This window comes from Gopherus flavomarginatus, chromosome 2, assembly GCF_025201925.1.
Source record: "Gopherus flavomarginatus isolate rGopFla2 chromosome 2, rGopFla2.mat.asm, whole genome shotgun sequence".
NCBI classification, from domain to species: Eukaryota; Metazoa; Chordata; order Testudines; family Testudinidae; genus Gopherus; species Gopherus flavomarginatus.
In genome coordinates, this window is record NC_066618.1 from 135,475,696 (window position 1) to 135,500,077 (window position 24,382).

The 24,382-nt window shown below is 46.1% G+C and overlaps 1 protein-coding gene across 1 annotated transcript in view; it reads right to left on the bottom strand.

The window, feature by feature from the left end:
- LOC127043604 (carboxymethylenebutenolidase homolog) overlaps positions 1 to 21,536 on the bottom strand; it is a 30,784-nt gene extending 9,248 nt beyond the window's left edge. The window contains exons 1-4 of the mRNA XM_050937587.1: positions 21,402 to 21,536; positions 10,839 to 11,061; positions 9,832 to 9,939; positions 570 to 712 (exon numbers count right to left, since the gene is read on the bottom strand). Of these exons, the coding sequence (XP_050793544.1) occupies positions 570 to 712; positions 9,832 to 9,939; positions 10,839 to 11,053 (466 nt within the window). The 5' untranslated portion in view covers positions 11,054 to 11,061; positions 21,402 to 21,536. The remainder of the gene's footprint in view (positions 1 to 569; positions 713 to 9,831; positions 9,940 to 10,838; positions 11,062 to 21,401) is intronic.
- Positions 21,537 to 24,382: the final 2,846 nt, after the last annotated feature.

Consider the following 24,382-nt stretch of genomic DNA (forward strand, 5'->3'; position numbering starts at 1 on the left):
AGTCAAGTTGAAATCAGGAAATACTTGTTTCTTAGGGTTAGTCTTCACTACGGGCTTAATCGGTGCCACTGTGATTGATGCAGCGATATCAATTTAGTGAGTCTGGTGAAGATGCGATAAGTCGATGAGAGAGCGCTCTCCCATCAACATAGCATAGTGTAGACACCATTTTCAGTCAATATAAGTTACATCAACGTAAGTTACATAACTTAGTGTAATTTACAACAATTTACAGTGTTAATGTAGACAAGGCCTTAGTATATTTCACAGATTAGCACACGTTTTTCCCCAAAGATTTCGGGGAAAAAAGATTGCAATTTTCCAAGCAGTTATGGAGCTGGTGAGGACATTTGATGAAAAATGACATTTTCTCTTCTGTGAATGTCTAAAATACTGGCTGTCCCTTTTGTTAGTGGGAGCATACAGCACATATTGCTGAAATAAATAGTTATATTTAAATCTGCAGCTGACCTGTAAATTGAATACTTTAGAAATCTATATAGAGCAACATCTAAAATACTCCACATAATCAAGTGAGCCTGCTCAAGTTTACATGCAATCTTCACTACCGTAGAGGGACACCCCAGTCTTTAATTCAGGATTTTTCAGCATCAAGTGATGTACAGCCATTCCACCCCAGGAAAACCCAATGACACCGATCTTCTTTGCACTGCATTGCTCCTTTAGATACTTCAAGACAACATCAGCTTCCCTAAGACACATAAACAAAAGTGAACTAAGAAATCTATAGTAGAATCGCTACCTGAAAAATCTAAAAAGAAAAACACAAAAATACATAAAATTGTCCCCATCTTCTCCTTCTGTCATTTAAAATTATTCCAATCCCAGATTAGGTACTGCTATTCTTAAATGTGGGTTTGCAAGTATGGCCTTAATTCAGAAGAGTATCCCTATATTGGACAGCAATTAAGCATGTGCTTAAAATTAAACATTTGTTTCAGTAGAACTTAAGTAGAGTATATTAATCATGGACTGAAATAATTATCTGAATTGGGAGCTATCGTGCCATTTCCAGGAGAACTGACTAAGAATTACTTACTCCAGAAGGGAACTAATAAGAACAAGACATGCAAGCAAGTGCAAAGGTGCAGTAATAGAATTGTATATGATGGATTGTGGGAGCAGAAGAGCTTAGCTTGATTCTGTAAAAATGAAAAACTTATTTAGGTAAACAAATGACATGACTATATTATGACCCACCTCATACTTTGTGATGTAGCATAAAATAACTCCAGCCAAGACCACTTGACAGAGTGTTAAACAATTATCCAGCTAAACATTTTTCCAAAATTAAACTAATAACTACTACACAAAAAGGCACATGTACTGCATATGAAGGCTAATGTAACAAATTTGGAAAGTGTTTTTAATGTATACCATGTCAATTCTTTTTTTTTTAATTGCAGAAGTCTCAAGAAGTTTGAAAACATTTTCATTTTACTATTTTTCAGAAGAGTCTAATTTTTCAGTTTTTAAGTTTTACATGTAATTGCATATACTAAGCTAGATTTTCAAAACTCGGTGCCTAAACTGATAGGTAAGTGCTTACATATCTGCACATTGTGTTGGGAAAGAATTCTAAAAAGTAAATGTTCAGCAACTATCTGTTCTGAAAATTCAGTAATATTGTTATACGCACAGATACTGGGATCTGCGTAGTCAGAAGCTGTACTGGCAGCAGTAGGGGATAGGCCAGCTGCACTGAGCTACACCTAAGAGGTTATGGAAGTGCTTAGTGGCCCATCAGTCAATGTCATCAGAGCAGATGGGTGTCACTCTGGCTTTATTGTCTATTTCTTGAAGTTTCAGACTCTCCTGATGGACACTGAAGAACTAACAGTGCCTCCCTGAATTCAGGAGCTGGTTTGTTGGAAATGTCAGTATGGACTTGTCATAAACAGATAGCTAAGGGTTAATGTCTCTTTCACCTGAAGCACCTGACCAGAGGACCAATCAGGAAACTGGATTTTTTCAACTTTGGGTGGAGGGAATTTTGTGTCTGAGGTCTTTGTTTTCTGTCTGCCTGCTTTCTCGGAGCTTTGGAGAAGTAGTTTCTGCTTTCTAATCTTCTGTTTCTAAGTGTAAGGACAAAGAGATCAGCCATTGCTGCTTCACCAACTGTAATGGCCCCTTAACCTCGTGACCATACACAAGCTCAAATGGTGAAAACCCTAAACTGGGATGTGGTACAGCCCTGTAGGCAAACAGCAACTGCTGCAACACTAGGTCCCAATTATTGGAGAATTCGTTGATGAATTTTCGTATCATGGCCCCCAAAGTTCCATTGAACCTTTCCACCAGGCCATTGGTTTGATGGTGGTACGGGGTGGCAACCAAGTGATTCACCCCATGAGTTTCCCACAGTTTTTCCATGGTCCCCGCCAGGAAATTAGACCCTGAATCTGTAAGGATGTCGGAGGGCCAACCTACCCTGGCAAAGATGTCTGTGAGGGCCAGGCACACAGTGTTAGCCCTGGTGTTGCCTAGAGCTACTGCTTCCGGCCATCGGGTAGCAAAGTCCACTAAAGTCAGTACGTACTGCTTTCCTCTGGGCGTCTTTTTTGGGAAAGGGCCCAGAATATCCACAGCTACTCGCTGAAATGGGACCTCAATTATGGGGAGTGGCTGGAGAGGGGCCTTGACCTGGTCTTGAGGCTTTCCCACTCTTTGGCATACCTCACAAGACCGGACATAGTTGGCAACGTCCTTGCCCATCCCCTCCCAGTGGAAGGACTTCCCCAACCGGTCCTTGGTTCTGTTCACCCCAGCATGGCCACTGGGATGATCATGGGCTAAGCTTAAGAGCTTCCCCCGGTACTTAGTTGGAACCACCAACTGTTTTTGCGGCTGCCATTCTTCCCGGTGTCCACCAGAAAGAATTTCCTTGTATAAAAGTCCTTGGTCTATAACAAACCGGGATCGATTAGAAGAGCTGAGAGGCGGTGGGGTGCTCCGTGCTGCCGCCCAAGCTTTCTGAAGGCTGTCATCTGCTTCCTGCTCAGTCTGGAACTGTTCCCTTGAGGCTGGGGTCACCAGTTCTTCCTCAGACTGTGGACTTGGGCTTGGTCCCTCTGGAAGTAATGTAGGTGATGGGGTTGTTTCCGTTGCTGGTGAACCGCTCTCCGCTGGTGCACCTGAGGTTATTTCAGGCTCTGGCTGAGCCTTTTGGGTATGGCTGTCTGTTGCTTCTGCCAGTTCTGGCTCGCTGGCGCCCTCTGGCGTTGAGTTTGAAGATGGGGTTGCAATTGCTGGTGCTGGTTGCTGTTCCAGTTCCGGGCCTGGGACTGGAGGTGCTGTGACTGTTTCAGTGGTTGGCATGGAATCTGGATCCACTACCTCTGTCTGGGTCTCTGGTAACACAGACGGGGCCTCTGTGGACGGCTCAGGAACAGGAATGGGTCTGGAAGCTTGCCTGGTTTGGCTACGTGTAACCATTCCCACTCTCTTGGCCCGCTTCACCTGGTTGGCCAAGTCTTCTCCCAGTAGCATGGGGATAGGATAATTGTCATAGACTGCAAAAGTCCACATTCCTGACCAGCCTTTGTACTGGACAGGCAGTTGAGCTGTAGGCAAGTCTACAGCTTGTGACATGAAGGGGTAAATTGTAACGTTGGCCTTTGGGTTGATGAATTTGGGGTCAACGAAGGATTGGTGGATAGCTGACACTTGTGCCCCCATGTCTCTCCACGCAGTAACCTTCTTTCCGCCCACTCTCAAATTTTCCCTTCGCTCCAAGGGTATTTGAGAGGCATCTGGGCCTGGGGATCTTTGATGTGATGGTGGTGTAATGAATTGCACTCGCATGGTGTTCTTTGGACAGTTGGCCTTGATATGTCCCAGTTCATTACACTTAAAGCATCTTCCATCTGATGGGTCACTGGGCCGAGGTGAGTTACTGGAGACTGGTGAGGTGGAAGAGTAGGGTGTCTGTAGCTTTACTTGGGTGGTATGCGGGGTCTTTGGCTGTCCTCGGTTGTAGGGTTTATGGTCTGTGTGCCCCCTGGGGTAATCGTTCCCCTTGACAGTAGCTTTCTTGCTTTCTGCCACTTGCATCCATCTGGCTCCAATCTCCCCCGCCTCAGCGAGATCTTTGGGTTTTCCATCTTGTATGTACCGTGTGATGTCTTCAGGAACACCATCCAAGAACTGCTCCATTTGTATGAGGAGGTGCAGTTCTTCCAAGGTTTTAACATTGTGTCCTGATATCCAGGCCTCATAATTTTTTGCAACGTAGTAGGCGTGTTTGGGAAATGACACATCTGGTTTCCACTTTTGGGTTCTGAAGCGCCGACGGGCATGATCTGGGGTTATCCCCATTCTGTATCTGGCCTTGGTTTGAAAAAGTTTATAGTCATTCATTTGCTGCTTAGGCATTTCAGCTGCCACCTCTGCTAAAGGTCCACTGAGCTGTGACCTCAATTCTACCATGTACTGGTCTTTGGGGATGCTGTCTCCAAGACAGGCTCTTTTAAAATTTTCCAAGAAGGCCTCAGTGTCATCACCTGCCTTGTAGGTGGGAAATTTTCTGTGCTGTGGAGCAATAATTGGCGATGGGTTGTTAGGATTGGCTGGAGCATGATGCTTAGCCTTTTCTAATTCCATGGCCTGTTGGTGGGCTTCCCTCTGGAGTTCTATCTGTCTTCTGTGGGCTGCCTCTTCTTCTTCTAGTTTTCTTTTGTGTGCTGCCTGTTTGATTTGTTCTTCTCTTTCTTTCATCTCCATCTGTTTTTGTTTTATTTCCAGTTGTCGCCTGTGTTCAGCTTCTTTGATTTGTTCTTCGGCCTCCATTTTTGTCTTGGTAGACATGGTTTCTGTTTTCTTGTGTTGGGGTGCCCTCCGGTGTTTATTTTCTGAACTGCAGGCTCTGTTGCCTCCTAGAGTCTGCCTAGCAACAGTGCCTTTAGCTAATCTTCAATGTTAAGTAAACCTGAAAAACCACTTTATTTGCATGTATATAGTGCTGGTAATGACTCTTAATGGGAGAGCTATTGTCACAAAAGATTTTTTGTCACAGCTTAATGGTCTCTTGCTTATTATGCAAGCCACAAACTGCCAGAGAGAGCAGAAAAAAAAAATTCTCTTTTAAACCCAAACTGTTTCTGTCTGTTAAAAAGCCCTTAGCAGAGAAGAGAAAAAAATAATATTCCTACTGGCTTCTGGATTTTGTCTATCCCGTAACCGCTGCCACTCATATTATAACTTTAGTCCCAGATTTGGACCTTAGCGTCCAAAATATGGGGGTTAGCATGAAAACCTCCAAGCTTAGTTACCAGCTTGGACCTGGTACTTGCTGCCACCACCCAAAAAATTAGAGTGTTTTGGGGCACTCTGGTCCCCCTGAAAAACCTTCCCTGGGGCCTCAAGACCCAAATCCCTTGAATCTCACAACAAAGGGAAATAATCCTTTTTCCCTTCCCCCCTCCAGATGCTCCTGGAGAGATACACAGACACAAGCTCTGTGAATCCAAACAGAGTGACTCCCCCTCTCCGTTCCCAGTCCTGGAAACAAAAGCACTTTCCTCTTCACCCAGAGGGAATGCAAAATCAGGCTAGCAAATCCAACACACACAGATCTCCCCCTGATTTCTTCCTCCCACCAATTCCCTGGTGAGTACAGACTCAATTTCCCTGAAATTTCCCAGTAAAAAAAAAAACTTTAACAGGTTTTAAAAAGAAAGCTTTATATAAAAAAGAAAGAAAAATACATACAAATGGTCTCTCTGTATTAAGGTGACAAAATACAGGGTTAATTGCTTAAAAGAAATATGAATAAACAGCGTTATTCAAAAAGAATACAAATCAAAGCACTCCAGCACTTATATTCATGCAAATACCAAAGAAAAGAAACCATATAACTTACTATCTGATCTCTTTGTCCTTACACTTAGAAACAGAAGATTAGAAAGCAGAAACTACTTCTCCAAAGCTCAGAGAAAGCAGGCAGACAGAAAACAAAGACCTCAGACACAAAATTCCCTCCACCCAAAGTTGAAAAAATCCAGTTTCCTGATCGGTCCTCTGGTCAGGTGCTTCAGGTGAAAGAGACATTAACCCTTAGCTATCTGTTTATGACAGGACTACAGATAACTGTACCTACATTTCATCTTCTGTTTAAAAGTGATACATTTAGTCAGACGTACTTAGATGTCTGCCTCAAAGTACTTAGAGAAGAGCTGCAGAAAGGACCTGAAAGCTCCCTCTCAGAAATCAAGTACTGGCATGCAATGACAAGATACTAACTCACTAGTGTAGGTACACACTGTGTAAAGTGAATGTTTTGGAAGATATATCAAGGAAGCATCAGATACATGTGACGTATGTTAGAGAGCCCTCTCACGGACACACTGAATCAGCATTCAGCTGATCATTTCCTCTGCAGGCATCGATATTCCCCTGCCACAAGAAACATCCTCTTTAATATGTTCTAGGGTAATCCTGCATATTTTGCTTAGGAGCTGTGCAGGAGAATAAATCCTATTATCAGCAACTGGAGAAGGAAAGTGTCACATGAGATGGGCAGACAATGGCGGACAGAGAATGGGAGCATTCTACTTGAAGAACTAATTCATGGAAAACTTTGCCTCCTTTCCACCTGGAGTTTGGAGAAAGATCAAAGCCAGCCTCAGTACCTATGGATACAGGTGATATAAAATAAAAAAATAATAATTGGAGATATACCTCTCTCCTAGAACTGGAAGGGACATCTAGTCCAGCCTGTTGCCTTCACTAGCAGGACCAAATACTGATTTTTGCCCCAGAACCCTAAGTGGCCTCTTCAAGGATTGAACTCACAACCCTGGGTTTAGCAGGCCAATGCTCAAACCACTGAGCTATCCCAGGCGGGTGAAAGCTGTCAGACACCACAGAAGTAGTCTGGAGGACATTGGGAAGTGGCTAGTACTCTGCAGCGAGATTAAGAAGACAGCATCTGTATGTGCCAAAGCCAGAGAAAGGAACTATGATTGGGGAGAAGAAGAGGTCAAACTCTCTCTCAGGAAGAGACAACGATGCTACAATCCATCCAGCAAGTGGGGATTACTTTCTCATTAGCTTTTCCTACTGCTACTCCTGAAACTCACTCCAGCCAAGAGTGGGGCGTTTATCAAAAATGCCTCTCACCAAGTGGCAAGATTTGCAGCTCCACAAGTGAAAGACAGAGCATTCCCAGGTGTGAACACAACAGTCTATCCCACTGTGAAGCTCAAGCCACAGCCCTTATAAGGTTAACAGAGCACAGCAGACACTTTACCCTGCCAACCAGGGGCGGCTCTAGACATTTCGCCGCGCCAACCACGGCGGTATGCCGCAGGGTTTGCTCTCCTGGTCGCCAGAAGGGCGGCAAGCAGCTCTGGTGGACCTCCTGCAGGCGTGCCTGTGGAGGGTCCGCTGGTCCCGCAGTCCACAGGTCCCACGTGCCTGCGGGAGGTCCACCGGAGCCATCTGCTGCCCTTCCGGCAACCGGCAGAGCGCCCCCCATGGCATGCCGCCCCAAGCACGTGCTTGGCGTGCTGGGGCCTGGAGCCGCCCCTGCTGCCAACAGTGTCATTCAAGCAGGTGTCTGACGTCTGTATGTTTCTCAGTAATAAAGATTTCCCCCCCGCCATTTTCCTTGTGTAAAATATGTAGACCAGAGCAATCCTCCTACAAGAGTCCCCTGGTGTGACCCAGGACCTCTCCAGAAGCAACTCCAGCTACCCTTGAAGAGGACATGTCCATTGCAAAGGAAGAGACAGGAACCAATAGAGGAGTGATACATGAGCTGAGCCTTGACACCAAGCTGATAGCCTTCACTTCACTACTGAGCATAAGGAGGAAATTACTCCAGTGCACCACCAAGCAATTCCAATTCCAGCCCCACAGCATCTATCCCAACACAGAATTTTATCTCTCCATTTGGCCCCAACTCTGCAGCACAAACGATCTGGAAGCACAGCCAGGCAAGGCTCAGCATCTCTTCCTCCTGAGACATTGCCCACTACAGAACTACAACCTTTTCCCCCATCCCACTATCCTGAATCTGATCAGCAGGAAACAGCCATTCCCATCAACTCCCCTCCCATGGCACGTGCTCTTCCCCAGGTCCGGCAGGAGGAAGGGGTAGAAATTGTATGGAAAGACCCTGACCCAGGAAGAGACTTGGCTCTTTTGAGAAAGCAGTGGTGGCATGGTGCCAAGAGCAGCAAGGACTCTGGATGCAGGGGGCAAGCCCCAGGAACTGTGTGCAGAGCAGACTGCAGCAAAAGCTGAGGCACAGGGTACAACTGCCATACATTGCCACTGGGAGCAGGTCTGTGCAAGACTTGTAGAGGAGCAGCAGAGACTGGGCAGGGAGCCAGTGCAGAGGGGTCCCAGTGAGACACAACCCTAACAGATCTGGCCTGGAAATCTGCAAGTCCCTATTTGCTCTGAGGGAGACTGGATTGGAGACAGCATCCCTGGCAATAGGCCTGAAGACTGGACTGCCCCCAGAGGCCTAGACAGGAACTGCTTTTGTTTCACTTTCAGCTCAAACTGTTTAAGCCACTGTACCTAGGGTATCTGCAACCATTCCCTTTCTTGCCAAATATCTCTTTGCTTTAGCCAAACATTGGAGTGATTATTGGGACGCACCAGGTTTAACACCTACAGGGTCTAGCAGCTGAAGCCCCTTCAGTGTTTGCCCCAGTCACGGTACACCCAGCATGCTACTAGTACCTTAGAGGTTTGGTGTGCCCTGGTCCTGGGTGGCTATAGTAATTATGCCGCCATCTCCACAAAGTGGGAGAGTCCAGACTCACATCCTACTTTCAAGAGACACTCGCACACATCTGGGTGCCCAGCCAGCAGGAGACCACCAGGGCATTGGTCAGATAAATAGTAAGTTAAAAAATAAGCACCTTTCATGGCCCTTTTACATGTAAATGAAATCCATGCAATTCCTTTCACTCCTAGTTTTCCCTCCCTTTCTGTAATCCTTCATCCATATCCTTACACTTTTGAAAAATAAAAAGCACTGCGTGATCACACAGTTTTGAAGTAACCCTCTTTCCCTTTCAGAAGGCATCTTTTGCAGTTCCCCCCAGGCAGCCTTGAAGCAGCGACCTGCCCCAAGGAAAAACATGGTGCAGCAGCTCTCCTCTCTTAGTGTTCCCAAAGATGGCCTAAATTTTCAACCTTTAACTCCTGTTATGCTTCCTCCCACCAAGGCTTTGTCTACTCTGTAATCCAGAGGAGGGATTGCAACACCATAGATAGGTAGATCAAAGCAAGCTTGAACAACGATAGCAGTGAAGCCAACATGAATGGGGGCTATTTGAATATCTACCCAGAGTCCTGGGCAGGCAGGGCCAGCCATTGCAGCCACCCATATTGCAGCAGCTTCACTGCTGTTATTACTCAAACTAGCTTTGATCTAGCTACATCAGAGCAAGCCCATGCAGCTGCCTAAAGGCACATAAAGGGCTTGGCTACACTGGCGCTTTACAGCGCTGCAAGTTTCGCGCTCAGGGGTGTGAAAAAACACCCCCCTGAGCGCTGCAAGATACGGCGCTGTAAAGCCTCAGTGTAATCAGTGCCGCAGCGCTGGGAGCATGGCTCCCAGAGCTGCAAGCTACACCCGTAAGGGATGTGGTTTACATGCAGCGCTGGGAGAACTCTCTCCCAGCACTGGCGCTCCTACCACACTCACACTTCAAAGTGCTGCCACGGCAGCGCTTTGAAATGTCAAGTGTAGCCATACCCAAATTCTCTTTCATTGCTACATTAAGTCCATATCTTTATGTTTAGGTGCCCATGAAGCTTTGAAATTTCCCGCATAAATATACATCTTACCTATCTACTTTTGTGGGATCGCGATCTTTCAACCAGTCACGAAACTCAGCCCAGTGATCAGCGGATGTCCAAGGTTTTTTTCCCAGAAAAAAGTCTGGGCAGATGGCTCTGTATGAAAAATAAAATTGAATCAACTTTTAGGTCCAGGCAACAGCAGCAGGGAAAATCTATGGACACCGAAATATTCATTCATCCTTATTTTGCCCCATAATGGTCACCCACATGGCTAGTGTCAGTATCAACTCCTAATCATCATGCTATCCCAGTAGTCAGAAAATTACTTAGCAAGATTTAGTAAGACTGAGTATCTTTCCCAGACCTGAAGAAGAGCTTTGTGGAAGCTTGAAAACTTGTCTCTTTCATCAACAGAAGTTGGTCCAGTAACAAGTATTACCTCACCCACCTTGTCTCTCTAAAAATATAGATAGTGTTTCTGTAGAAAAATTAACTGATGCTATATCACCTTATCTTTAAAAATCAAATCCAAAGGCTAGTGCATTTAAAAGAAATCTTCATCGCTATGCACACTCACTCTCTCTCATGTTACATCTTTGCTAATGAAAGCTAGAAGAAATATTGTCATGGATAGGCTCAAAGAAGTTTTGTTTTAAAGAGCAGTTGCACAACCTAACATGAATATACACTTTTTGTTAGTATTTCTAATTAAATTTCAGTTTAAAAGAGTTTCAGTTTTTTAAATCACCCACACTGCTGGACACTCAAATACAGCAACCTTTTGTTAGTGCACTGCAACTTGACATTTCTCAGAACTCTGCTTGTGCTGCCATTATGTTCTGAGAATTGTTGCAGCCTGAACTTAGAAAACCTATTCTACACTGGTATCTGTCAGGGAGGTACCACTTTTATGTGTCCTTTATTCTTCGATAAGTAATTCAGACTGAAATGACATGATTTCTCCTCGTGTATGGAAAACACAATTTGGAAATTTGAATCTGGTGAACCTGAGTGTGTCTCTGAGAAGAAATCAGTAAAACAATAATGCTTACACGTATCCCTCAGCTGCCACTAGATCAGTTATGTATCTAATGTCTGGGAATTGCCATCCATATATGTCATGAATCACAATCACAGCTTTGTCCGTAACAGAAGATGGTTTGCAAACATATGCCTTGATATGCTCCACTTGCTCTTCATGTCCAAGGCCCACATAATCAGTTCTTTTTCCAATATCATATAGGAAAGGTTGAGCATCTGAAGTCATTTGAAAAACTAAAGTAAAGTAGAAATGAAAAAAGATATTAAACTATTAGCATAAAACAAATTAAATACAAGTTGGATTTGCAGAAAATATTACATTGAGTGACATTATAACATTAATGAATAACTTTAATATGTCATATCTAAAAGGGAAAATTAAAATTGAATGGTAATGTTCCAGAATGAGAAACTTTTTGAATAGGTCTCAACCAATCATGTTAGTAACCTGAAAATAAAGAAAGGAAGATAAAAAAAATCAAAGTTAAAGATTGACATACACAACATAAATATTTGGGGCATATTTCTGATCTCACTCCTTTTTACCCTTATGCAATGCCATTAACTTGAAAGCAGTTACTCCTGATTTCCATTATGTGAAAGGAGAAACAGACCCATTATAACACAATTTGATGGTGAATCAAAGAACCTCACATGAAGAAAATGCTGGAAGTTGTCAGTAATGAGGCATGTCGATTTGGACTGGTTATCTTGTGTTATTCCTACACTTGGTCAAGTTCATGGATAGTAAACTGCAAATCAGGAAGTATATATCCGATAGTTAAGGATACGATTTATGTCTGGTCTACACTACGTGTTTAAACCGAATTTAGCAGTGTTAAACCGATTTAACCCTGCACCCGTCCACACAACGAGGCCCTTTATATCGATATAAAGGGCTCTTTAAACTGGCTTCTGTACTCCTCCTCGATGAGAGGAGTAGCGCTGAAATCGGCATTGCCATGTTGGATTAGGGTTAGTGTGGCCGCAAAGCGACGGTATTGGCCTTCAGGCGGTATCCCATAGTGCACCATTGTGACCGCTCTGAACAGCAATCTGAACTCAGATGCACTGGCCAGGTAGACAGGAAAAGCCCCGCGAACTGCTGAATTTCATTTCATTTCATTGCCCAGTGTGGAGCTCTGATCAGCACGAGTGGCGATGCAGTCCCAAATCCAAAAAGAGCTCCAGCATGGACCGTATGGGAGATACTGGATCTGATCGCTGTATGGGAAGACAAATCTTTTCTATCAGAGCTCCGTTACAGAAGACGAAATGACAAAACATTTGAAAAAATCTCCAGGCCATGATAGACAGAGGCCACAGCACAGTGCTGTGTGACAAGTGTAACGGAAAGCCAAAGAATCAAATGGACGCTTATGGAGGGAGGGCGGGGTACTGAGGACTCCAGCTATCCCACAGTCCCCGCAGTCTCCGAAAAACATTTGCATTCTTGGCTGAGCTCCCAATGCCTGTAGGGTCAAACACATTGTCCAGGGTGGTTCCAGGGTATATCTCATCCATTTACCCTGCCTGCCCCCCCGTGAAAGAAAAGGGAAAAAAATCATTTCTTGACTTTTTTCAATGTCTCCGTGTGTCTACTGCATGCTGCTGGTAGACGCGGTGCCGCGCCACTGAACAGCAGCATCCTCTCCCCTCCCCTCCCCAGTGGCAGATGGTACAGTGCAAAATGACTGATAGCCGTCCTTATCATCCTGTGAGTGCTCCTGGCTGGCCTCAGTGAGGTCGGCTGGGGGCGCCTGTGTAAAAATAGGAATGACTCTCGGTCATTCCCGGCAGATGGTACAGAACGGCTGGTAACCGTCTTCATCATAGCAACTGGAGGCTGAGCTCCATCAGCCCCCGCCCCCCTTTCATGTCTAAAGAAAAGATTCTGTACTGCCTGGACTATCACAGCAGCGGGATGCTGGGCTTCTCTTCCCCGCACCGTTTAATGTCCTGCCTGGACTATCATAGCAGCTGGAGGCTGCCTCCCCATCATTTTATCTCACTAAAAAGTCAGTGTTTCTTATTCCTGCATTCTTTATTACTTCATCACACAAATGGGGGGACACTGCCATGGTAGCCCAGAAGGGTTGGGGGAGGAGGGAAGCAACGGGTGGGGTTGTTTCAGGGGCACCCCCTAGAATGGCATGCAGCTCATCATTTCTGTGGGATCTGTCACAGAGCGGCTGTGCTCTCTGGTACACTGGTTCTCTAGTGCGCTTGCCCCATATTCTAGGCAGGACTGACTCTATTTTTAGATAAAACATAAAGGAGGGAATGACCTGGGAAGTCATTACCATTTTTGTCTTTGCGCCCTCGGCGAAGGCCAGCCAGGAGCACCCATGATAGCAGCAGACGGTACAGAAAGACTGATAACCATCATCTCATCACCAATTTACAATAGCATGGCAGACTGTAACCATCTCTGCTACCTTGCAACGGCAAATGAATGCTGCTGTGTAGCACTGCAGTACCACCTCTGTCAGCAGCTTCCAGTACACATACAGTGACAGTGAAAAAAGGCAAAATGGACTCCATGGTTGCCATGCTATGGTGTCTGTCAGGGCAATCCAGGGAAAAAGGGCGCAAAATGATTGTCTGCTGTTGCTTTCATGGAGGAAGGAATGAGTGACGACATTTACCCAGAATCACCCGCGACACTGTTTTTGCACCATCATGCATTGGGATCTCAACCCAGAATTCCAGTGGGCGGGGGAGACTGTGGGAACTATGGGATAGCTACGGGAAAGCTACGCACAGTGCAACGCTCCAGAAATCGATGCTAGCCTCGGTACATGGAAGCACACCGCCGAATTATTGTGCTTTGTGTGGCTGCGTGCACTCGACTTTATACAATCTGTTTTACAAAACCGGTTTATGTAAAATTGGAATAATCTTGTAGTGTAGACGTACCCTTAGTCATGAAGCAGGCTGCCCAGAGGATTCAGGGGGCCTGGGGCAAATCAATTTCGGGAGCCCCTTCCATAAAAAAAAATTTGCAATACTATAGAATACTATATCTCGTGGGGGCCCCTGCAGTGCCCAGGGCCTGGGGCAAATTGCCTCACTTGCCCCCACCCCCTTGGGTGGCCCTGTCACGAAGGTCATGGATGTTGTGACTTTAATGAACCTCTGTGACTTATTTGACTTCAAGCCCCTGTGGCGGTGGCAGGGGTTGGAGCTGTCAGCTGCCGCAGCAGTCAATGCCCCTCCTCCTCCCAGTTATTTTTAGTAGTAGTCAGGGACAGGCCACAGGCTTCCGTGAATTTTTGTTGGTTGCCTGCGACCTGTCCATGACTTTTACTAAAAACAAAGATGATAAAAGCTTACCCTTAACTATAGTCAGTATATGTATAGCAGACATCCGCCTTTGTAGGCTTATATCACAAACCCAAAAAGTTTCTCTCTAGCTGTGGAGGAGGTAAATTTGAGATCAACATCAGGGAAACGGTAATTCCAGAATAAAGATGTGACTTAAGGTTGGTCCATTATCAGACCATGATTTGAAGGTCTTGGCCAGACTTAAACCATTTGGGCTGAATTTTTCCATGCTAAATGTCTGCCTCGGGCTCAATTTTTTTTTGGAAAATTTCAGCAAAAAGGGTCCAGCCATTTCTGAAAAACAGATTGGGGAAAATATGTTTTTTTGCCCATGTTAAAAAACTTCTTACAACTGTTTTACTGAGAAAGTTTAGCATCCTCATGCTTTGGAGCAGGGGTTTGAAATCTGTCAGGGGGTGGCCATTGTGTCATTGACGTGCTGTTTGCCATTCTCACAAAAAAACAGCCCACATTTAGTGAGTATCTAAGCCTCTGAAAACTCTTAGTTCACATGTGCTCAGTAGACACTTGTCAGAGTTTGGCAGCTAAATTCTCTGAAGATTCCATCAGCATGGAGAATGCTTAGTCCCAGGACCCCAGGGGCTGAGCAGGATTTTCACGACAATTGCTTCTGGTGCTAGGGGCTACTATGGCTCTGGAACTGAGAGCAGGGAGTCTGTCTTCCCTGTGTTTTCAAGACTTCCCCTCCTGGTGCCCAGGCTGTGTGGAGAAGGAGACAACCTGACTCAGGCAGAGAAAAAACAGACCCAGGGGGGATGGGACAGGGGGACAGCAGTGGCAGTGAGAGAGTAGATTGGGACAGGGAGTTGTGGGGAGATGAACCTAGAGATTGAATGTGGGGGTTGTTGGGGGAGGGGAAACAGATAAGGATCCTTGCGGTGGGGGTAGAGACTGAGTAAGAAGGGGAGGAAGACTGAGGATCCAAAGAGGAGCCCAATGTGGGAGACTGGGCTGGGCTGTGCAGTGCAGTGCAGGAGACTGGAAGGGAATCCCAATGAGTGGGGAAGACTGGAATTTGAATGGGAAGACCAGAGTGGGAGAGTAGCACTAGCTGGGAAAGAAGACATTCTTTAGTTACATGATCACATCCCATTTTTTCCACAGGACCCCTGCCTCATTCAGTGCACGGGATGAATGGTGCTTACTGAACAGCTATTCATTATTGTGTTTTCTCCTCACTGTTCAATGCATGACCCCAGAACTTATTTACTGAACACTATTCAAAACAAACCCTGCTCTGAATACAGAATTATTAATTTCCTCATGGGCTTATTTGTGTTGTTTATCACTATAGTAACTGAACGCTTCATATACATTTATTTTCTCAACACGTCTGTGAGGTGAGGTGTATTATTAGCCCCAATTTACAGCTGGGGAATGGAAGCTCAGAGAGATTAAGACAAAAGATGCCCCCACCAGTTCTTCAGGGCAGCATTCAACTCAGGGGCGCCATTTAGGGAAGACAAGGGGCGGGGGGGTATCTACCCCACCCCCAATCCCCCCGAAGGTTTTGTACAGGAGCTCTGCATCCTAGCCTCAGGCAAAGCTCTTAACTACAGAGCAGCCTGAGTATGGAATATGACATCTGCAGAGGAGAGGTGCTGCTCCCAGCTTGTGCTCCTAGATCAGGGAGTCAGTATTTTGTTTACAAACAGAGGTAGCATGATTAAGATAAAACAGGGCTGATAATTAAATTAAGGATCTTATGAAATGAAAGTCCTTAGATAAGCCTGTAAAACAGGAATTCCTCTGTGGGGCAGGTGTGTGTGTGTGTTGAAGAGAGAATGCACGGGACTCAGAAGAAATACAGCCAAGGCCTCTGAGCCAAGTTTACATTCAGAAAAGAGGGAAATGTGAGGGGGATGGGTGAAAAGAAGGGGCCAAAACCCAGGGATGGGCTAAAAGTGGCATAAATAAGTTCCCATTCTGTCTGTGGTACTTATATGGCCCCATCACCATAGTATTTGAGTGCTTCACAATGTCTAACCTATTTCTCTTCACAGCCCCTCTGTAACCTAGAGCAGTACTGTTACCCCCATTATACAGACAGGGCACTGAGGCACACACAGACTAAAGGCCAGATTTTCAAAGGTATTTAGGCACCTACTGGGATTTTCAAATGTACTTCAAAGGTTTGGTGCTCTGTAAACCCCACTTGATGCCTAGCTGCATCTTTGGGTACCTAAAATGCTTTGAAACTCTGTCCCTAAGGGACTGACCAAGGTCATACAGGAAGTTCCAGGGAGCAGCGGGGGGAGGGATACAGGTCTCTGAGGGCTAGCTCCCTATTCACTGGACCAGCCTATCTGCTGCATGCTGCAAAAAAAAAAAGAGGACTCTGATAGATGTGAGCAAAACCAAGAAGGCCAGTTCTCTGAGACTCCAGCAGTGGGTCCCAGGCAATTGAGAAGAATGTCATGGTTGATAGCATGAAAAGCAGCACAGAGGTCAGGAAAGATGAAGAAAGAGCAAGAATGAGAGTCAGATGAGAGGAGATCACTTAATTCCCAAGAGGTTGCAGGTTCTGGGTTGTAAAGCAATGGCTTTTATGAAATTTAACATTTCAATTGAAAACCATTTTGTTTTGTCATTTTTTGTTCTGAGTCTGAGAAAAGGAATGAATGAGAAAGTGTTGCATGAGTATCATATATGTTTATGCCTCACATTCTTAGGGTTTCAGATGTATTCAGGCCAATTCCAGAGAAAAGAACAGAAAACTCATCCACAGAGTCCATAAAGTCGATGATTATTGTCATAATTTGTGTTATTCACTGGGTACCATCTGTGTGCTCAGCGCTGTTCAGAATATGCCAGAAAATATAGTCCCTGAGCCAATGTGTATAAAATGTGTAGCCCTGGATAAGATAACTCTGATATTTAAGTATGAAGTATATAGTTATTGAGCGCATATTAATATCTCTGAGTGGAGGCACTGACGGCAAAAGGAGTTCTACCTGATTAAGGACTGGAAGATCAGATCCTTCAACGCTTTTTTCAAGAGGCAGAGCTGCCCAGAGCTCCCGTGCCTGTTTATTTTCCTTTCCTGCCTGCAGTGGCCCTGATATACCTCAGAACACTCAAGTTTTTCCTCAACTTTAAAATGTGAAATGTTCTTGGTATTTGGTTTAAAATATTCTCCTGTGAGAACTGCAACTCAATCACTGTGTTTAAGAGCCTTCTGGAAAGTAACTAGCCTTTAAACCAAGGGTCAGCAGCCTACGGCACATGTGCCAAAGATGGCACGTGAGATGATTTTTCATGGCACGTGGTGGCAGGCTGAGCCGCTCAGCCTGTCGCCAGTCTGGGGTTTCGGCCGCCGGCTCCTGCCAACTGGGGTCCCACCGCCAGTCCCACTCAGTGCCCACTGTTGGCCTGGGTGAAGGAACCTCAGGCCGGCAGTGGGCTGAGACCTCGGCTGGCAGGACCCAGTGGCCGAAACCCCAGAGCAGGGGCAGGCTGAGCCGCTCAGCACGCCGCTGCTCTGGGGTTCCTGCTGCTGGCTTCTTTCCAGCTGGGGGCCCAGTGCTGGTCCCACTCAGCACCCGCTGCTGGCCTAGGTGAAGGAATCCCAGGCTGGCAGCAGGCTGAGACCCCGGCTGGCAGGAGCCAGCGGCCGAAACCCAGAATGGTGGCGGGATGGAGGCAGAAGCTTGGTCCTGCCAGCAGCCAAGCTCCCCCCTCCCCCGCTTCTTTCCCCAGAGTGCTGCTTTCCTGCCCCTCCTCCTCTCCTTCCCTGCACCAATCAGTTGATCGTCCTTGCGATGGGGAGGAGGAGAAGCGGATCTGCAGCATGCTCGCTGCTCCAGGGAGGAGGCAGAGAAGAGGTGGGGACGGGGCCTTGGGGAAAGGGGTGGGGACGGGGCATATCCCCTCCAGCCCCCTGCCCTGACCCCCCATGAGCTGAGCACCCCAGCCCTCTGCCCTGACCCCTGCACCCCCTCACAAACACCCAGCTCTGTGCCCTGACTCCTGAACCCCACTCCCACACACAGCCCTCTGCCCTTACCCTTGCACCCCCCACAACCCCAGCCCTGACTTCTGCACCCCCTACACATACCCAGCCATCCCACACCCTGACTTCTGCACCCCCTCACACACCTCTAGCCCGTTCTGACTCCTGCACCCTCACATATATCCAGCCCCCCCACACGCTGTGCCCTGACTCTTGAACCCCCCCACATCACCACCCCCACCCTTAGCACCAAACAGGAGCTCCTGCACCCCCCACCACATTCCCACCTGCACCCCTTGCACCAAGTGAGAACTGTCCCAGGTAAGCGCTCCACACCCAAACCTCCTGCCCCAACTCTGAGCCCCCTCCTTCATTCTAGCTCATGGCCAGACCCTACACCACAATCCCCAGCCTGCTCCTTCACCCCCAATCCTGTGCTCAGTGCACTCCCACCCTCAGCTCAGTGCAGAGAGAGAGGAAGAGGATGGGCTTGAACTAGGGAGAAGGTAGGTACCCACTGTATGTGGGCAAGGCCAGGACCCCAGACTGGCAGCAGACTGAGCGGGGCCTACAGCCGGGAACCCGGCTGGCAGAAGCCGGTGGACAGAACCCCAGACCAGCAGCAAGCTGAGCCACTCAGCCAATTGCTAGTCTAAGGTCCTGGCCGCCAGCCCCACTCAGCCCGCTGCCAGTCTGGGGTCTCAGCTGCTGGCCCCTTGCCAGCTGGGGTCCTGCAGGCCTCGCTCAGCCCACCGCCAAACTAGGTGAATGGAACACCAGGCCGTCAGCAGGCTGAGTGGGCCGGCAGCGTAAGATCAGAATTTTAGTTTAATTTTAAATGAAGTTTCTTAAACATTTTGAAAACCTTGTTTACTTTACATACAACAGTTTAGTTACATAATATAGGCTTATAGAGAGAGACCTTCTAAAAAAAGATGTTAAAATATATGATCGGCATGTGAAACCTTAAGTTAAAGTGAATAAGTGAAGACTCGGCACACCACTGCTGAAAGGTTGCTGACCCCTGGACTAGACAATCATAATGGTCCCTTCTGACCTTAAAGTCTATGATTCTATGTCCCTGTCCCCCAGAGTCCCCACTCAGGGCAGGTGGAGGAGCCACAGCTCCCCCTGAGTTGCCCACGTGGCTCATACCATGGCCAGGCTGGAGCTCCAAGCCCCCTCCCTCCCTGGCCGAGCAGATAAGGCAGAGCCACATGGGCATCTGTGGGGAGCCAGTGTGAGTTGCAAACCCTACACCTCCACCTACCCTGGGCCAGGCAGGGAGCCCAGGGGACAGGGACACAGGCCGGGGGATGCTCTCCACCCCTCCCACATAACGGCAGGTGGAGGGTCCACGCGGCTCCCACAAATACCCGAGTTCCCTGGCCAGGTGAGCTCCACTAGCTGCTGGCTGGCCAGGGGGTGAGGCCTCAGGGGGAAGAGAAGGGGAAGGGGGCAGGGCCCGCCAGGGGAAAAGTGAACAGGACAGGCCTGTCTGTTTTCAAAGAGTGGGAGGGCTATGGCCCCCTGGCCCCTATGTTCTGGCACCCGGATAGGCTTTAAGTCTAGCAGACAAAGGTATAACACAATCCAATGGCTGAAAGTTGAAGCTAGACTAGTTCAGATGCTAATAAAGGTGTAAATTTTTAATGGTGAGAGTAATTGCCCATTGGAACTATTTACTAAGGGTCTTGGTAGATTCTCCATCACTGACAATTTTTCAATCAAAGTTGGCTGTTTTTCTAAAAGCTATGCTCTAAGAATTATTTTGGGGGAGTTCTATGGCCAGTGTTGTATGGGAGGTCAGACTGGATGATCACAATGGGCCCTTCTGGCCTTGTAATCGATGAATCTATAATTCAAGGACTGTGTTAAGATCATGCCTGGTAAACAAGTGAAATGTGGGACCAAAAATCAGTGAACCAAAATTGGTTTGTCAGAAATTAGGCCTAACTGGTGGACACAGTAATGAAGGGATGGGCTATTCCACCCATCACTCCCTTTTGGGGATTCTGAAAAAAAATGACTGGGGTCACGGGGGAGGGGGAACTGGCTACCATGGCATGGCACTAGTTGGCTGAGGCTATGTCTACTCTGTGAGGTAGAGGTGCGATTCCCCTGCTAATGTATACATACTTGTCCCAGCTCTCACCCAGCTACTGCAAGTATAAGTAGCTATGTGGTCATGGCAGCCCAGGTAGGAGCAATAGAGGCATGGCTGAGCCATGTTGAGTACAACCCCCCCTGAAAATGGTATGGCTCCTCCACTGCTGCTACCCATACTACTGCAGCTACACTTCTGTTTATACTGACATTAGTTCTCACCAAGCTACTGCAAATATATGTACCTGAGCAGGGGAATCATACCACTACCTTATAGCATAGACATAACCTAAGAAATGGGATTGGACTTTAGCAACAGCAACAACAACTAACTTCTTCTTTTTTCCCCAAAAACGACAGCTATTACTATCTAGGAGACTGTCAAACAAAGGCTTTTTTCCTACTAAAGACTCTCTCTAGCGAAAGGTAAGGGAAACAGGGATATTGGTAAAATGAAAGTCTTATTGAATACTTTACATTTCAAATACTTGAACTGTTTTTCCTCCTTTTCTGTATCTTTAATAAAAGACAAAAAGAGTTTTTAATGGCATCCTTGCCATGGTATTAAGCAGGCTGAGATCTCTGTATACCAAATCCCAGATCTTTTTTAACACTATTTAATGTTGGACAGTGACAAAGTCATGTTAACCTCTTTGATTCATTGAGCCCATATATTTCAACTAAATTAATGTAATAGTGCCGAAGAACTATTAAATTATTATTTAAAAAAACCTAGACATTTCACTATTCAATAAAGCCACATTCTACCCTTGATCTATGTGCAAACCCAGCCATTAACATCAATGGGAAATCTGCTGTGGGTTAGGGGAGTATATAGACATAAATTTACATCCCAGCCTACAGAGCATAATTCAAAATGAAACTCATCCCTTTCCCCAGAATGAGTCAAACACCCCTTGAAGGGCTGTCTCCATTACTCCGGATCACCTGTCCAACCCTCACTGCTTACAGCAAGAGAAGTACAAATCTTATTTTACAGTGGTGATTTTTGTCCAGTATTTTGGTCATTTTCAAGGAGACATTTCCAACCTCACAGTGGTTTCAAATGTGCCCCTCCATCCCCATTAGATCTGTCCTGCAGTTGGAGCAGCTGCTGCATTTCTCTGCTCTCAACACATTCTTAGTGGAAGGATTTTCTGTGCATTACCTGCCGTTCAATCCCAAAGAGTAGATCACTCTGTTCTCCTCTTAAGCTAGAAACCTGCTCAATGTCTCCAAATAAAACAGGAGAAAAAACAGCTCTGTTGCCAATGCGTTGTTGTTGCTGCCGCTGCTAGCACACTGCAGCTCTCCTGTGAAATTTGGAGGAGGAGGCTGAGAACCCAGCACTCTAGTAACCCAGACACAAAGAGAGAGGAGACACACCTTCATGGAGCAAGGCGGAGCTGTCTGGATTCCTATTCATTTGTCTCTCACACTGCCTTTAACTTTTTTTTTTTAGACTGGTTGGAGTCTGCTAAACTGCATGTACTGAAAATTCTCCTTCCTATATTGTCTCACCCTCGCATGTTTTTTGGATGTGGTAATTATCTGCCCTCGCACACAACATTTATTCTGGCAAAGTGACTCTGACATTGTTTTCCTTGTACTATTCAGCAATAGTTTACTTTTTTGCAGCAGGCAGATTAATGGAATAACCTGATTACTACCAGCATGCTCCTCACGGACAAGTCTCACGACACATCAGAGAGACTCAGGACCTTATATAGTTATCAGAGGTCACTCTGCTTGTGCAGAATACCTTCTGCTCTCTTTCTGACCCTAAGTGAACACTTATAGGTAGAAGCCTAGAAGGCATCACAGTGCTCATCTCAGGTCCATTTCATTGTGGCCCTTTACTATGCGTTATCATTTACACCCTGCATGTTAATACAGGACGCGGCAAAATCAGAATGGAAGCATTTTACACCCACTTTGCACTGGTGTAAATGATTAGTTAAGGTGCAGAACAGTGGTCAATCAGGCATATCTTTTCTAGGGAGATCAGAGCTTTCCAAATCTGTTTGTAGATTAGGCCACATCTTCATGAGCAGATTGTTGCATGGAGCACCTCTCCTCCCATTCAGAATCCTGTAGACCAGGTTCCCTCCCAGCTATGATCACATAAACAACTACTGTGGTTGCTGCAAGTGTAATGTAGGGAAAAGTAATATTAGGAAAATATTTCATGTATTTTTAGATTCTTTAGTGCAATGTGGCAGCTAGAAATGAAGAGAGCCAACGCCACTGGACCCAGCAGCGCTCCACAAATCATGAGCAATGCTTTACTGAGCTCCAGTGGGCCAGACACACACACCATGGTTTAAGAACCACACAGCTACTTTTATTTTTCAATTTTATTTTGCTTGTAGCACCATGATACCTAAGCTTGGAAGAAAAGTAGGTGCACGATATGAGAAACAAAAGGCACTTCTCTCTTTTTCCTGGCAGGAGAGTGACAGTGCATGATGTTTGTTTGCTTGTTTGTTTTTGTTTTTACATTCTAAGATCCTAAGATTCTGTTGTTGGAAAGGAGAGGTGGGGGAGGCGGGATGGAGACCTTATTGGAAAGGTATATTTTACACTTTGATCTCAGCACCATCAAGTTTAATTCAGTCTGACCTTCTCTGGCAAGGAGCTCTACATCTGGGGTCATGCTGCCAAGGGGTTCCCACTGTCTGACACTCAGAAGTTGAATCTATTCAGCTGGAATGGAGTGGTCTATGAGAACCATAGTGCTGATACAATATGCAGAATTCTAGCTGCCGTATCTGTTTTTTTCAAGGTACTCGGCAAACTCCACCTCTTTCCCCAGGCTTCTGGGGAGAGAGGAAAGCTAAGGGCTGGGATTCATTTGTTCAGACATGCTCTGATGACAGGCTCTCCTCCACCTGAGATGTGGTGCTGTTCACTCTTTCTTTTCTTGAAGATCCACAGTGATACATTGTGTTTCACATAATTCCCCACAAATGAAGTACCATGGGTGTGGTTTTCCAAAAGGAAGTACGCTTGGGTGTGTGAGGAATAAAGGGTGCCAGTTTCATGTTACACTATCTGTTGATGCATCAGATAAGATGCACAGGTAGTTCCACTGTCAGTGGAAAAATATTCCCACACACCCACAATTTTGGCTTCTGCCATTTACCAGGTGCTATACTCGACAGGTGCTGGTTGCCTTTGGAGACAGCATTATAGAAATCTCCAGAAATTGTGACAATATTCATGGCCCTTCTTATTTCACTAGCTTTACCAATTAATTCTCTCTTGCTCCTGAATGCTCCCCTGCCTCATGATTAATTGGCACCATGGGAATCTCACCATCCTCCCTCTCAGAAGAAAGTTTTGGAAATGCATCATTCCCAGATGAGAATGTCTCTTCAGATGCAGTGATCTTATCTGCTTTATCCTGTGAGGGAATGACAGGTGGTGCCATATCCTCTACATCCAAAAGAGTCCCACCTAGGCCTAACTGCTTACATTTCTCAGACCAAGTAGAATGCTATGGCCTGTCATGTAAAAATGCCAAGTGATGAGGATGATCAAGCCCACATTAGGACTGTCCATTAGTTTTAAGCCCTGGGCCTAAATGTGCCTTAGACAGACTTGGTTCCCCCTCCATTGTTGCTACGTGTACTCCAGCAACTCGTCATATGCTATCAGCATCAGTATCTGCAATAACAAAGACTTAATAGTAATATAGCTGGGGGATGGACTTGTTCCCCGGTCTCCTACCACATAGATTATGACCCCAATCTGATAGCATGACGCAGCTTGAACTAAATTAATTTCAAGAAATATTTTCAAATGTTACTACCCAAATGCCTATGTAAAACAATAGCAAGAGCTTGAAGCTGCTAATGCCTTAAGGCAACTATGAACTATTTCACAGATACTCACACTATGCCCTCAGTTGCTAATCGGGGGGGGGAGGGGAAGGTTAGGGTTTCTCTGTGCAAGACCCAAGTTCTTGAGGTATTGAGACACACTTGGTCTGGTTGCCAGGCCAGAGTTTGTTGTCAGACTACCTTTCAGCCAGTATTAATCTGCCTTGTTCATGAATAGGAAAATACACACAAAGCAAGACTAAGGTAACTGGGGGTTGTTTCAGCCCTCACCATTCCAAAATAATCCATTAAATTTTCAGGTATA